We start from the raw sequence: 16252 nt of genomic DNA, 5'->3' as shown, positions 1-16252 counted from the left end.
CTGTTGTACACTTCATTGGAGTCTTTAATAGTCTATAGTTTACTGCACCAGAGACTAGAGTACCAGATGCTGTAAGGTAGGAAGCTGAAGTGTCAGCACAACACAACACGGCACTGAACTGTCTAAGTATGCCATTTACAGTACACTTCAGTTTGTTATACTGCTCGAGGCACTTACTGCACTTCCCATCACAACATGTGCCATTTGGGGACTGCTTTTAAAAAAAGGGGCTTTATAGTGCCGCAAGTGCATAAATATTTTGTAGCCTGGGTCTAAAATGTCTTTCAATAAATTAGAGCTGGAAAAAAAATCAAGCAGGAGCTTAAGGGTACACAAGAACCATAGAGAGAAGAGCAGAGCAGAGACTGGCATGACTGCAGGATACAGCTGGTGAGCAGCCAAAATCTCAGGGAAACACCAACTTGACAAGCCGTGGGTTTGGAGGACACAAGTGCTGTGCTGAGAGCTGCTTCTCTGCTCGTCACTGGAGTCATTTGGCAAAAAGTGTAAAGCTGCTCAACAGTGTGGGTCGAAGCAGTCACCTCAATCATGGAAAAAGCTGCTCGGTTCATTTGTGACCGCGTTGTTCTGTCGGAGTTCAAGTCACCTGAAACAGGAGTGACTTTCCAACTGCAGGGCTCAGGTGGTAGAATTGAAGGCTTACAAAACAGGCAGGCGTTCGGGCCAAGCAAACACATTAAATTGTCAGCAAACAGGCAGAACATTGGCAAGAGAGCTGGATACAAAACAAGCGTCAAACAGGCGTTGAGAGGCCGCAGCAGCAAAGCAATCAAAAGTCTGGCAAATGTGAGAGTGGAAAGAACTAATAGGCAGGTGAGACAGGACTGGGTATGGAAACTCCCGAGTGGGAAGAGAAGAATAGTCCACAGTTGCCTCTTTTCCACCAACATGGAATGGGTTCTGCTCCAGTTGGTGCGCCTAATTCTGAATCTTTCAGAGCATTTCGACCAAAAATAAATTGGATCGGAACATGAAAAACGGCCAGCTTTCCTTTTAACCCGAAGTGCATCATTTTCATGAGTCACCATCAACTACCAAAGACAAATGCAGTATTTTAATGTAAAAGTGTTGAAACTAGCAGAAGTTGGTGTCAATCGCTCACCTGTGGTTCCTTCCCCGTTTGAATGCAGTCCTCTCTGTTGCCAGGTAACGGGGGCCAGTAGATCTACGAAGGAACAGAGAAAGAAGAAAAAGAGTGTGATGATTGATGACCTCATAACTTTGCAGCGTAAAGACATACTCATTCGTATGTTGCAAAATGTAATTTGTTTTTTGAACGCACACATTCTTCATGTGACTCTGTTAATGCAATCAAAACAACAATCAGCCCATGTGTCATTAAATTTGAATTATTTTACAATTAGAGGCAAATTGAGCAGATCCTCTGCATGTGATGGGAGTTAACTTTTGGCTTGTAAAGCTGAAGCCTTGATTGAGACGTAGCAGACACATTTATCATTCCACTTGTTCCGTATCCAGCCAAACACACTGATTTTCTGATTCAAGTCTGATTCAACTGATTCAAGTCCAGGTCTTGAGATAATCTGTCTGAGATGTCCAGTACAACGGAGGAGAGAGGGATTTATTTGGTGGTGCTCACAGCCTTAAAAAATATTTTTTAATAAACAAACAGCAGTCTGACTTTTCACGAACAATGTCCTGGCTAAGAGTAATCCAGACGTAATTATTTAAATGCTGTGAACACCAAAAACAAAATTCCTTCCATTCTTTTGGGGTGAGGCTCAGAAACACATGTCAAAACCTCGACATATTAAACCAAACATGACTTTTTAGATAAGATAACACTATTAGTAAGTGATAGTCTTTTGCTGATTTTGCTACTGAGATGTTTCCCCTCTACTTGGAAAAAATCTTATCTGTGTCTTTTTCTGATTTGATTTGTCCAAATAAATATGTTGGGTAATAATATGCTCCCAGAATAACTTATTTGGACATTTTTCCGCTTTCCACTTTGGGCAACACCCTCTTGCTTACTATAGACGATATGTACTCAGCTGCAGTAAATGTGAAAGTGTTGACTCACGAGGCTCATCACTCAGTCTCGTTCTGTGTCGGTCTTCTGTTTTGTGCCTGGAAATGAAATGCGACTTTTGGCTACAAGCAAGCTTGAAAGCGTTTCTTTTCGTTCGGCCCGACCCTGAGAGTATCCCAACAGGACCATCTGGAGTTTAAAAATAGAAATAAAAATAAATAAAAATTCTGTTCAGATTGCAGCTCCTCACAGTTCTCACAGTATAGATCCAACACTGCCTGATTAGGAAAGTCCCAAAGTCTCGTTCTCTTGCTGCAAATTCCATGAGGTGAAGAGGTGGATCTTAGATAAGCATCAAATAAAACTTGGAGGTAAAACAATGGGAATAGTTCTCACACTGCTTTCAGTAAATGAAAAATGAAATCAAATTACTACTGAAGAGGAAAGCCCAAGTCCTTCTCAGCATTGAGACAATGACGTGTGTAATACTGTACATTTTGTTCGACTACCAGAGGGCTTCTGTGAGACAATAAGTCTTTGTCTGGTCCAGTAGCACAGCGGCTTTTTTTGGCTAACAGGATGAATAGAAGCCGGAGAGGAAAACAAACTACGTCTGATTTCAGTTGTTCAGTGTGTATGGAGAGCATGTGTGTCGAGGGGCCGCAGTGGTAGCTTCAGGGAAGAGTGTGTCTGAATGAGGGAGTGATAAAGCGATAGAAACATGATGTAAATTGATTTTAAAGGATGAGTGGATTGTTCTGCCTTGGGTCAAAACTGGACCTCTCCTCTTTTGCTCATCACTCCCTGAATTTCATATCAGCGATACAAGTTCGGCACAGATTTTTATCTCTTCTGTCATTAATGCCGATTCATCACAACCACTACAGAGGACTCACTGTAAATCAGGATGACTGAAGCCTGGCTCGCAGAGATTGAAACGATCTGACAAGTCCTGCATGGATAAAGGATGTGACGCTGGAGAGCCTGGAGATACTTTAACCACTCTAATATGATATATTGTGTTACAGTGTAAGCGCACCAGTAAAAGAAAATATTACACTACACGTTCAGTTCAGTTCAGATGAAATATCAGATATTATATAAATCAAATGGATTTGTTGAAAACTCCTTCACGGTAATGCAAACTGCCATTTGGCTCAAAGGAGGCATTTCATATAAACCCACGGTGAGTACAGATATTTGTAGTTTGTTATGTATTTCAGGTTCATACTTGGATTTTGGGTTTAAACACTTTAATGGTCAAAAAACACATTATTACCAGACACGGCAGCGTCGGCTTGTAATGTTTTCCACTTGTTGACTCTGTGTGTGTGTGTGTGTCATCACGGCAAAATGTGTTCCTGGAAGCAACTGTTGTAGCGGGAACTAACACAGAAGCGATTTTAAGTAATGCCAGGTGTTTGTATGTCTGTCTGTCCGTCTTTGTCTTCGTCAGCAGGAAAGCATCACAATCATGCAAGACGTAGTCCCACCAGTCAGATGTTCAGTTGAGATCAAGAGGAAGGACGAGTTCTAAGGTGGGTGCGGTCCGACCCCTGGGTACTGACTACTCATGTAATAACACAGTATCCACTTCAATAAAAACTTTTTTTTACAGGGTAAGCATACAAGATACGTGTTCATGAGCTTTGGAGCTTTGGTAGGCAATTTGTTACCTTTAAATGAGCCAGGCTAGCTGTTTCCCCCCGTTTCCAGTCTTTGTGCTAAGCTAAGTTAGCCGGCTGAATGTGGCCTTATATCTACCATACAGACACGACATTCTCAACAAGTGAATACTGTAAGTGTATTTCCCAAAGCTTTCAGTATTTTATTGGTGTAAACGATCAGCTCCATCTTCACACCATCTCATAGGAGGTGTTGGTCTAAAAGCTGGCTCGCCGTTGCCGGAATCCATTCGAAACAATCATTTGTTTCATGCTTGACTGAAATGAATAAATAAATTAGGCCCGGTTGGAAAATTTGCCTTGAGAAGGTCTCGATCTCTGGACCAGTTTCTTTGGCATGGTGCTGGGCTGATATAAATGTGCGCCTGGCTCACATACATAGTCTGATAGCATGCCTGACTGATGCTGATGTACTGTGAAATCAGGCCCTGCCTAAAACCTGGCTGGCGACGGTTTGTTTCAGTGTGCTGCAATAACCAATCCATCGTCCAGGAGCCCGGCTATGCACGCTTTAGGAAGTATGGCCAACATCCAGCAGCCAGCCACGTTCCTCCCTCTGTTTAACTGTGTCTTGTACTCAATCAGTGTGGCTCTGCCTCTTTAAGGTGCTCTTTAATTCTTAATCCACCCTCAGACATAATTCATGTTTGTTATGTCTTTGAGCTTTGAACTTGGAGCAGTGTTTGTTTCAACTGCGAAAATGATCTATTCAGAGCTGAAATCAGTGGAGCCAAGCGACGCCGGCTGTCCTTCAAACTTCAAGCTGAATCTGGTCATAACTTTTCACCTTAAGTTTTAAACTAAACAGGACCATCAAAAGCATCAGTAACTACAGACACAATGCTTTAGAAGTCTGCCAAAATCATGAAATGATAGAAATCCTCAAATGACGTCTTTTCATCACGTGCCAGCCGCTAAACAACCCAAAATGGATAGATTAAACAAACTGCTGAAGCCGACCAAAGAAATGCTGGAAAGTTGAACAACCCAACATGTTTTCTAAAACGTGTGCACACAAAACTTATCGGATAGGTGCCTTACTTTTGTTGTATGTTGGATATGAATGTTAAAGAAAACAAATTCCCTGTAAGCATTACATTTGTGGTTTTTTTTTTTATATTTATGTGCACTTCACTTGTAACTTACTGAAAAGCAGTAAAATAGCTCTGACACAAGCTACTGTATGTAGCGACAGCATGCTGCATGCTGATGTAAGCAGATGTTTTTCCATTTTGATCAACTCACTTGTGATTTTTGCAGAAAACCATCTGTCTTTTTTGTCAGCTCAGGGTTGCTGAGCCAGAGCAAAATTTGGCAGAAGCACAAAGATGGAGTCATAGGACGCGATTTGTTTATTTTTGACTGAATCAGGATCACCTGATTTAAGTATTGGACTGAAATATTGTACAATCTTTGGACTCTTCAATCCTGAAACCTAGAGAAAAAAAATGTAGTCCCTCAGGAGAAGGTTTACGCATGTCACTGAATAGGTTGTTTTCTTTTCAGGCCAAAGAGATTACTCCAGAATTAAGCCACACTTAGTGGACTGGGCCAGAAGCCATTTCCAAAATCACCAAGGAAGCACAGAAACACAGGATGCACTGTACATAACTAAGCACTGAGTGAAATGAACCAGTTGTCTGAACATGCTGAAACTTACGACCAAACCTTAGACAGGTGCCAAACACATTCCAACACCAAATAAACAAAAAGAACTCAAATACCACTCATACCTGTTTATGCTTTAGCTATGAGAAAGATGAATATTTACTTCATCATATGAAACATTTACATGAACTTAATCAGTGTTTGTTTTACTTTTTCCTGAGTAATTACCATTAAAACGAATCGCTCCACTTCCCAGACCTGAGTCAGTTGGAGCTGAATCCAGTTGCGTGCACTGATTCAATGCCATCTGACTTTCAACCAAAGCCTCTTGTTAAGAATTACACTTTAATTTCCATTTCCAATTTAATTATGCTGTTGGCCAGGTTTATAGTGGAAAGGATGGCAATGCTAGGTTCTTATGCCAGAGACGTTGTAAACTCTGGTGGGTAAAGTCTGAGCTTGAAAACCTGCACGCCAGTGTGAGAGATTTCACAGTGTTACAAAGTCTTTGGAAGATTGAAAACTTCAAATGTTTTTTCACAAACCCAAACTTTAAGCGAACACCAACCTTTAAAGGTTCAATATGTAAAAATTGGCCAGCTGTTGAAGTCATACTCAAAACTACTACTCACTAGAGTATCATCTAACGGCTGCTAAGTGTAGCTGCCGTTAGCTAATTAGCTCAATTAACCGTGCAGCTTGTAGTCCAGACTGGGAGCTTGGATCACCAGAGGACAGTTGGTGTTTACACAGCTAGGGCAGAAAACTTTGGATTGTTAAGGACTGAGGCTAGCTGGTTAGCATGCTAACTTCAGTAGATATCTCTTCAGACATCATAGTGTGAAAACTGTCATTTCTTCACATTCTGTTGACAATTTTTGGGTTTTTTTTTTATGTTTTCAACTACAGTTCTCACATATTGCACCTTTTTAATTTAAAAGAATAAACATTTTGGCGTTTAAACTTTTTCAAGATGACAACATCGATACACCAATTGTTATGATGGTGCGTTAAGAGTGGCAAACATCATTAGCCTAGCTTGTCATCAATTGGAAGCAGGGGGAAAAAAAATGTCATCATTAAAATGGTGTATCTGTTGGCAAACCAAAATATTAAAAAAATCTTAACTTGGGAGAGAGCCAGGCTCGCTGTTTCTCCTGCTTTCAGGCGTTAGGCTAAGCTAGGCTAATAGACTCCTGGCTCTAGTTCAGCTGTGGGGCCCTCGTGTTTGAAACACAGTCGCTGGTTGATTTAGCATGAACATGAGTTTTCTTAGATTAATAACTTCTTTTGGAAAGTCAAACACTGTTTGAATTTTAGCCATTTAGTGTTTTTTTCTTTCCTTTTCTTCTCTGTCAGTGCTGCTTACGGAGCATTTGGCAGATGTGTGTCATCTTGTAAACCTTTGTTTAATTGAACTGGCATCCCTGATAGATTTCACAACGGCTGGCTCTCATAGAACTGGGGGCATTAAGCCTCAAACGACTTGCAGCAAACTGTATCAGCAAGTTTAATGTGTGATCGTCAGCCAAGACAGAGAGCGGAGAGAGGAGGCTGAGGGAGGGATGAAGAGGAATTAAAGGCTGGATGAGGTGGGTGACATCTGGCGCTCTGTAAATTCCCCATTCAACCATTCACTTTGTATCATCACAGTCTCTTCAACCCATGCATGAGCGAAGATACACACACCTTCACATGCACACACACACACACACACACGCGCTCACCCACACTGCTGCTCTTAGCTAAAGTGCTGGAGCACACCGAGGCTTTCTGTTAGAGAGTTATTTTTGTTCTGTGCTTACTGGAAACCAGTTTAATGGAACACAGATCGTACTAGGCGCCCTACTGAAAGGTATAAAATATGAATAAATGTGCTACATATTTTCGCAGAACGATTCTCCAACAGACACACAGGAGATGAAATTAAATCCTATTTTAATTTAAATCTCATTTTCCCAGTGTTGAAGGCTTCCAGGAAAAACTTTCTGAAAACTCATAAGATATAACTCAAAGATATAGTAACTCCCAAACTCCACAAATCACAGCACAACTTACGTCTACTGCTCTTCTGAATAAATTATATAACTTATAAATTCCATTGTAATATGAGAGACACATTTTCTATAATTGATAACATTCTGCATCTGGTGTTCTAGACTTGAACGAGAACTGATGAAGCTCTTCATCACTGTGACACAAACTCAGTGATTCTTCCCAAAATGAAGAAGCTTTATTGATTCAAACCAACACTTAAGCTTCAGAATCAAAGAGCAAATATTGTAGATGAAAGAAAACAGCTTTCAGTCATAAATGATGATCATAGCATGATAGCATTCCCTCTCTCTGCATGTTCAGCAGACTCTCGGTGTTTGATGGTCGTGGAAATCTGCAGCATAGTTAACCGAGTGGACTTCTGGATCGTAAATTCATTTCTGGTGTCTTTCTGGGGAGCTAAAGAAACTGTGTTTGACAAGCCTTAATGATACATTCATGTAGATTAAAGGAGACGCAGATGAAAAACAAGGTTTGATTTACGACATGCTGCACTTTTACAGGTGTTCCTGCATCGGGAAGGGCACGAGATTGGAGAAATGTTTTGGCGAAGGAGGGAAGAACAACCTTTTATAAAGTGCAACAAACACCAAGAGTACATCTAACTACAATAAATGCATATGCAAATTTATTTCACGATGTGTCCCATGCAGTACACTGAGTATTTATAATATAATCCAGACCGGTCTGAAATTTATCCCAGAAAGCAGGTGTGTGATCGCTTATTTTTTATTCAATATTGTCACCGCTGTTTTCTGTTACTGTTTCAGCGATGATGCAATAGCAGTGATATAAAATAAAATGGCTGTTCAGGTTTGAGTCGCCACGTTTATGGTCGATTTATAGCAGAGTGCTTAAACAGATGTTCTGCAAACGGGGAATTCTGGAAAAACGCAAATTCCTACGCCTATCTCTACAAGTCATACATCACCTGCAGATTGAAACCCCCTCGCAGAGTCACTGCAACTTAAATCTAAATGGAACGATGAATGTTAACTGTACAGTAACCTTTTACAGTACATCCATCAACAGAGCAGAGCAGAATACTGTCAAATACTTCAACTCATATCATGAACTGTCTCTGACTGCCTCACCTCTTTGGACTCGCTGCTGGTGGGTCCCAGCAGGAGGGAGTACAGCACATCTTTCCCTCCCAGGAAGAGGCGGTCACGGTACTCATCCAGGAAGACGGCGGTTAGAGAGAGCTGTCCGTGATGACCGCTGAAGATGGAGGACCTGTTGGTGGACAGCAGGTCTGCAGAGAGAGGGGAGAGAAGGATGAGTAATAGCTTTCAAACATGGAGGAGCACTGGTGGACTCAAGGGGGGGCGATCATCCTTCCTGCTGCCCCAAAGTTTGAAAAAGTGCCCTCTCGGATGCCCATATGGTAGATAAAACAGGATAGTGCCCTCTAGGGTGCCCTGCCGGTGTTTGGCCCTCGCCCCTCTAACAAAGAATAGTAAAAAGAGGCAATAATTCATGATAAAAGCCAATACGTCTGATCCCAGTCATTTAAATCCAGTAATGCTAAATGTATTGAACATTTTCTGAAGTGTATGCTTTTATGAGAGCACACACTAACATGTGCACAGTACACACTCCCATATAAGTGAACACTATCAGTGGGGGAGCAGGAGTCCGTCTGTACGCACCAGCCTGCACCTGGCTCTGCTCTCTGATCTGGCAGCAGCTTCAAAGTCAAAAGGTTGATGCAACGACTCTGCAGGAGCGGCATAGAGGCAGGGTTGAAGTCAAGTTCAGCAAGACGTGGGGTGTCTGACACACACATACACACACACACGCATATATATGTACATACACCAGTACAGAAACAACAGCAAGCTCGCTTCTTCTCCGCCTCTCAGCCTCTCACAGCTTCCAAATCTCTCACTTTCTCACACAAACACCTCCTACATCTGCCTCTCCTACCTCTACTGTATCACCTCTCTCTCTCTCTCTCGGTAAAAAGATGAGGAGAGAATTACGTGTGTGAGAAGACGTCTTCGGTATGTCAAACTCTCGGTGGACGTGTCTTTCGGCTGAAACGGCTTTCCGTATACCTCTCATCACTCGTCCGTCACGCTTGTTATTCCTCTCAGCCCAACACACACACGCACACACACACACACCTGCACGCACACACACACGGTGAGAAAGTGGGCTCAGTCACTCACCACTCAGCGAGGGTTTTGAACGAGTGAAGCGCAGGGCCCCATGTACCAGTGACACCTTGTCCATCACCAGGGCCTTGCAGACACACACACACACACACACACACACACACACACTGATGATCTGTTTTTATTACAAAACTCCATTTCTCAAACTCCAGGTCTTCCACACATACACACACACACACACACACACACACACACACACACTGGCATACTCTACAGTAGGGCTCCATGTAAGAGTTATGCTCCTCATGGATGAATCCAAACACAACAGAGGGTCATTTTACTATGATGTCAAACAGAGAAAAGTACGTTTGATCAGCTGAAACCAGAGAATGTTTGACATTTTTACTTCACTGGTAATTAAATAATTAATGTCCTGTCAACTTTAGTGAAGTATGATACACTGTTTATATCAGGCCTGTATGATAACGGCTATTATCTGCTAAAATCAAATTATAGACCAAACATAGAGCCGATCTAACAAAGTCCAATTAATTTGGTTGGCCTAACAAGCGCAGCATCTACACACTCTGATACAATGGGTTTCAATAAGCACCTTTAAAGAAGAAGAAGAAAATGCGTAGTATGCTGTTGTTGTGCACATGACGTCAAACTGTCAGTCCTGGGTAGAGCCACGCAGTGTAGACTAGAGCCAAACATGTCATCATCGGTCCAGACATCTTTTACAGCACAATTACAATTTGTAGTACATGTTCCTCGAGGCTCCACTCTACAAGCTCCAACACAACAATTAAAGCCATATGAAATCATCCGTCTTTGCTCACTACAGCTTAGCCTTAGGTGTGAATACACAGCAGGTCAGGATCTTCTTTTTAAAATACAAAATGTGAAGTTATTGGTTATCTCATCTGTGTCGGCCATGAGAAGAAGTACATTTTCCAACCTGGTACCACATCAAGCTAGTGGGAAGAATAGTGGAATCAGCTTTGGCAGTAGCCTGGGATAAATTATTGGTTGTTGGTACCAGCTGAAAAAAATTCATATCGTGCATTCATGCTGCATCTTCTGTTAAATTCACTCATCATGTCAGCATTAACACACACACACACACACAAAGGAACCTCAGTCGTCCTTCACTCTTTTGTCTGCAGCCACACACACACACACAGTTATATACACATTTAAACAGCCTCGCCCTGGATTCCCCTCATTATCAGTGCACGAGAAAGTTTTGCAGTGAAAGCAGAACACTTTCGACAGTTTAACACTTTCTCATGTTTTCTCTGTATATATATACTCCCTAATAAGATCTCCGCAGCAGCCAAATCAAAACCAGGATGAACTGGCACACTCTGCGCAAACACCCTCCTCCGCTGAGGCCAACCGAATGTTGCTCCTCCGAAGACAGTGATGTGGAAGTTCAGTTTGGTTTTCATAAGAAAGACTGGATGTAAAACTTTAAAGCTGCTGGCAAGAGAATAATGAGGAGACACACATGCAGGAATACATCGGGGAGATACTGTGGGGAGAGAGGGAGCTGGAGAAAGTTAGAGAAAGAACGATGAAGTTGCAGAGGGAAGGGAAAGGGGGGACACCGTGGCTTTTAGCAGCTGGTAAAAGTCAGAAAATAATGAGTAGGGAGAGAGACAGGCAGAGAAAGCCACGAGACAGACGGAGAGTGCGGAGATGTATGATGGATTTATTGGGACTGACGGAGTGAGCAGAAAAAAAACATGATGTGGAGACAGAAGATAAGAACTGTTTTACATTAGATACTGGAGATCTGTGCCATCACATGATATACGACCCGTCTTCATACCAAAGGTTTCATTTTCTCACACAAACCAATTAAGCACCCGCACAAACTAAACTAAAGCTAATAAGTGTCATCGTGTTTATCAGCCGATCATGAAGGCAGCTCGACACGTCGTCAGCCGTCGACCGTTTGTCTCCACAAGTTCAACTTTTTTCCTCGTAGCCCTGAGCTCTGGGATGACCTCCGGCTGCAGAGTGAGTGATGAAGACTGACTCGCGTTGTGTGCCGAGACCTTTAACAGACACTGCAGGTATCAGGACGAGATGTAACGTTCACTGCACACCTCTTTGTTTTGACAGGAAAGATTGCAGAAGACGGACACTGTCAGGTTACCAGGGCACAGTTATGAGGAGTATGAGGTTGGTCTAAGTTTATCTGACCTCACTAACAAGGTGCAGTAGATTCGCTGAATGCCGCTAACTGCTGCTAACCGTGGCTGTTATTAGCTAATTAGCCCTGTTAAGCATACAGCTAGCGAGCGGTTGTATTAGCTGACTTTGCCCGTCTTCGTGTTGCTAACAGACTATCATCTCTCAAAAAAAGTTTAAAGTTTTAAAAAGTTTAGAATGTGTGGTGCACTCCTCGTGATAATGCATCCAATAATTGTTCAGACATTTTTACTCAAAGCCACAAATGTCGACCTCAGGGTGGCACGAGAGGAAAAGTCAGGAACCATCAAAGTCAAAGGGATTCACCCTCTGGGGACCATGAATGTCCCGTCTGCATGGCTAAAAAGGCGCAGCGCTTCAGTGTCGGTGTTCATCTTTGACCGAAAGTCACACCAGAAGGTCGCTCAGACACGTTTTAATCAAGGATGCAACTGACTAAAATTTTAAATGAAGTTCTGCATCTCTGATGGATGACTGGATGCACAGAACTGATGAACATGCAGAATCACGTCATCACAACTCTTTCAGTGTTTGTTTGGGGGCTGCAGGCGCTGAATCTCTGTCAAGCTCAATATTGTTTTATATAGCGTTCCTTGTTTCATTTAGTGTCTGACTACATGCAGTACGCACCATGACACATACTCACAAACACACTCTGACCTGGAAGCAGATTCCTGTCTTTCTTCTTTCCTTCCATTTTTGAATGTCATAAAACACTCAGTCCTATACACAAATCTCCCTCAAATAACAGCAAGAATGTAAGCACATACATGCCACAGCAACACACACATGCACACACACACACATACACACATAAACAGAGGGGAAAGGTGAGCTAACAGCTTCCATCTGCAGCTTGTTATCACTCCAGCAGCTCTCTGTGGAAACCACATCACTGTCTCACCTCTCACCAACCTCTCCCTCTCTCCTGCTGCCTATCCATCCTCACGTCTCCCATCGATCAGTTTAACCTCTCTCTGCTCTCCATCATGCTCTGTCTCTTCTGTCGATCCATCTTTAACTTCCTCTCTGCTGAAGCAACTTCTACATATGTCTGCAACTTCATCTCTCGTGCCCGTCCATCCGTCTTCCTGCCTCTCTGCCTGACCGTTCTCCCTTCTTCCTCTCAAGATCCTTATGCATCTACAGATTCCCTCGCAGCATCCATAGGGAAACTCTTACATCTGTCTCCAATGTGTCCTGTGTCCCCGAGGGGCAGCCTGCCCCACGCTGCACTGACAAACAGCAGCCGAGCCAAACCAAAGCGACACGCGAGAGAGCATCTGGTTTCACTGTACGTGTCAGACCTCGGCTGCCGCATCAGTGCCGTCTCAGCCACTTCAAAGACATGTGTGCTATAATCTATGATGAGATTTGTTTACATTGTCGATGTTCCGCTTAGTCAGGGTTCCCTGGTGTCAGTCAAATCACAGAGTCAGACATGTGGACCGCGCAATCCCGCTCCCGACTGCTGTCAGAAGTCCATTTGCTTATTTGCATATTTTCGTTTGATCTGGGAGCTTACACAGACTTTTCATCACCCGACGGCCAACGAAATGTAATCAAACTTCTGATTCAAGATAAAAAAGAAAAAGATCCAGATGAAACGGAGAGGGATGGAGGGCAGAGCTGTTACAGACTGACAGGAAACCAGAGTGAAAGTGGGTTCAAGAGGAGAAACAGAAGAAAAGGATTTATAAAGAAAAAGGCAGAGAGTGAAAAAAGTTCACTGCCAGATCTCATGTTGACATCTCTAATGTACAAATTGGGCAAAGGCAGAGTGTAAGCTATGTTAAGCTGCACACGCACACACGCACACACACACACACACACACACACACACACACACAATAGCATCACTGTTGTTACTGTTGGCTCAGTGGGAGAGAGGGACACATCTGAAGCCCATTAGACCCCCTGTGCTGCAAAATTCATGCCAGAAACACACACAGCACACACACACCGCCCTGAATCAATAAGTCCCTGCTTCACAAACACCTATTTCCATCTCAGCCAACCGAACACACCGTCTCCATCTCCAAATATTGCTCTTTGACATTTTGTTTTCACGAGCTCCAACACACAAACACACACGCGCTCACAAACAAATAAAGACCCATTAGACTCATTACACCGCTGACAGGCTTCCCAGGGTATCATTACACCTCGGCTGTATGTTGTTCCAGTGTGCCAGGTATTTCTGGAATCTGCCGCGTGCGCAAAAAATCATCTCACGGTGCTCCTACTCCTCATCCTCCTCTCCGAGGTCTCATGATCCCCCCTTTGATATATTATATTCTATTCTTATATTTCAACTTCTACACTAATTTGCGTCTTATGTCTCCTTTTATACGTATTATTCGAGCACTGTTGGAGGGTGTCTTGGAACGTGTGAATATGACTTTGGGTTGGACAAATTACCTACAATATGTTTCTCATATTGATCTAAATGCACTTTTTTTTTTTAACTTATTCTCATAGTTACTGCATAAACTGTGCCATGAAATACCAACTGGTATGGCAGCCAAAGATACCAATAAGAATGGGAAAATTCAGTTTTACAAGCACTTTTTCCGACTCCTCAGCATCTGGCTTTTGGAAAATGTGTTTTAATTAAATGACCATTATGAAATATATCACAAGGGCACGATTAAATCTGTCGGGACTACAAACAGATTGGATTACGTTTCTAAAGGAAAAGCTTGTCTCACTATCTGTTGTGTAAAACACAGCAGTATCAGACGAAGGCACGGCTGCAGCCTCTCAGAGAACAGAGTGAAGTTCACACATAATTCTTAAAGATTTTATTATGAATTGAAAAAGGAGAATCTGGTGATTCTTTTTAGGTCATAAATCACAATTATGTTGTGAGTGCATCTTTGTGGATTTTCTTACCATGTATCTGCATTTCTGTCAGAAAACAGTGTTGATTTAGATATTAGTCATGTTTTGCCTGTTAATATAGTTGTTTTTATAGCTGCAAAGTTTGTATTTAAAGTTTTTAAGGTTTCTTCGTTAAGTTAATTTTTTTTTCTCTCAGTAATAATTCACAGCTATTAGACCTCCACATATCTGTGTTGTGATTGTTGAAACTCGGGGGGATTTGTCCTGGCAGAGGTACCGCAGGCCTGATAACTCATGACAGAGTAAATCCTGGGATTTCCTGCCAACCTGTTACTGCTCCTCACTGGAGATGTCATCTTACCCGCACGGCTCGCATTTTTATCACACTTGGTCATGTGATAAATCTGTGGGAAGTGAGATGAGCGCCAAAGAGGGAGGACGCACAAAAACTCTCTCTCTCTCTCTCTCTCTCACACACACACACACACACACACACACACACACACACACACACACACACACACACACACACACACAACACACACACACACATTATAGCGACATATCAAAGCTTCTTCCCTCTCAGTCGTCTCTGGATGCCTATCAGAGTTCCTGATACCCGATCTTCCCTGCTGGGCCAATCAAAACACGGCGCGGGGTGTTACCTCATCACCCTCGATTCTCATCAACCCTCACCCTCCCCTGCCTCCCTTTCTCCCTCATTTCATCATCTCTCCCTCCGCTCTCTCTCTCCTTATCTTCCTCCCTCCCTGACGGCCGGTTGCTTTCTCTCTATCCATCTTTCTCATTCGTCCACTTTCATCTTTTTTTCCTCAATTTTTTAAACCACTCTCTGTTCATTACTCACCCGTACCACACACCTCTCTCTCGTCCAAAATGATGCATGAGAAACCGCACGTCTCTTAACCCGAGCTTTCCTCCGTCCTTTGTCCTCATCCCTGCATCTTTCCTCTCTTAATCTCACCCTTCCTCCCTTTCGTTGCAGAAATCTGTCATCCTCCCTCCTCACTTCTTCCTCTGTTTCACTTCATCAGTCCAACACACACACCACATTACATTTCTCTCTGAAGACAGACCAGTGCTATTTCTCTTCCTCGTTCTCTCTTTAAACTTCACCCTCTCTTATTATTTTGCTCATCCCTCCATCCCTCGACGCCTCAGCTGAGGCCTCCAACTCTCTATAAAGTTCTCTGCTGGCGTCATGTGTTTCAGCACAAACAGTTCTGCCAACTCTCTGATGGCCTCACACACACTTTGTTCACTGAATGCAGCAAAGTGCACTCACACATGCAATTCTGTGCAGCGCATTTTAATATTTTTTTTATTGGTTTTATCAAAAGTATTGAGTTTTTTTTTCTTTTTGTTTTGTGCTTTTATATTTAACAGCAAATACATTGTCAGTTCAGTCATTCCATGAAATGTTTCAATGTTAAACAAGTGTTTTAAACCAAGAACTGCAATGCAGATTATGTGTCACAGAGGTTTGGATAAAAAGCAAAATTAACATAAATGTGATGCCAAACAAATCTGTCTTTTTTTTTGTATGTTATTGAGAAAAGATGGGGGAAAGGCCAGTATAGCCACTAGTTTTCATTACAAACTTTTGTCAAGAAATGAGCGTCTGTATCTTAGAAAAAGACTGTACACTGTGCAAAAAGGTAATTTCAATGGAAACAATGAGA

The 16252-nt window shown here is 42.5% G+C and overlaps 1 protein-coding gene across 2 annotated transcripts in view; it reads right to left on the bottom strand.

Moving 5' to 3' along the window:
* Positions 1 to 16252, bottom strand: part of sema3bl (sema domain, immunoglobulin domain (Ig), short basic domain, secreted, (semaphorin) 3bl) — a 69666-nt gene that overhangs the window by 40114 nt on the left and 13300 nt on the right. For both annotated transcript variants that reach the window (XM_084367865.1, XM_084367864.1), the window contains exons 2-3: positions 8457 to 8617; positions 1124 to 1186 (exon numbers count right to left, since the gene is read on the bottom strand). In XM_084367865.1, the coding sequence (XP_084223991.1) occupies positions 1124 to 1186; positions 8457 to 8617 (224 nt within the window). The remainder of the gene's footprint in view (positions 1 to 1123; positions 1187 to 8456; positions 8618 to 16252) is intronic.

Source organism: Pagrus pagrus (genome assembly GCF_965226575.1).
Source record: "Pagrus pagrus genome assembly, chromosome: 11".
Taxonomy (NCBI): Eukaryota; Metazoa; Chordata; class Actinopteri; order Spariformes; family Sparidae; genus Pagrus; species Pagrus pagrus.
Note: the sequence above shows the minus strand (reverse complement) of the source record. Positions and strands in the feature narration are given on the sequence as shown.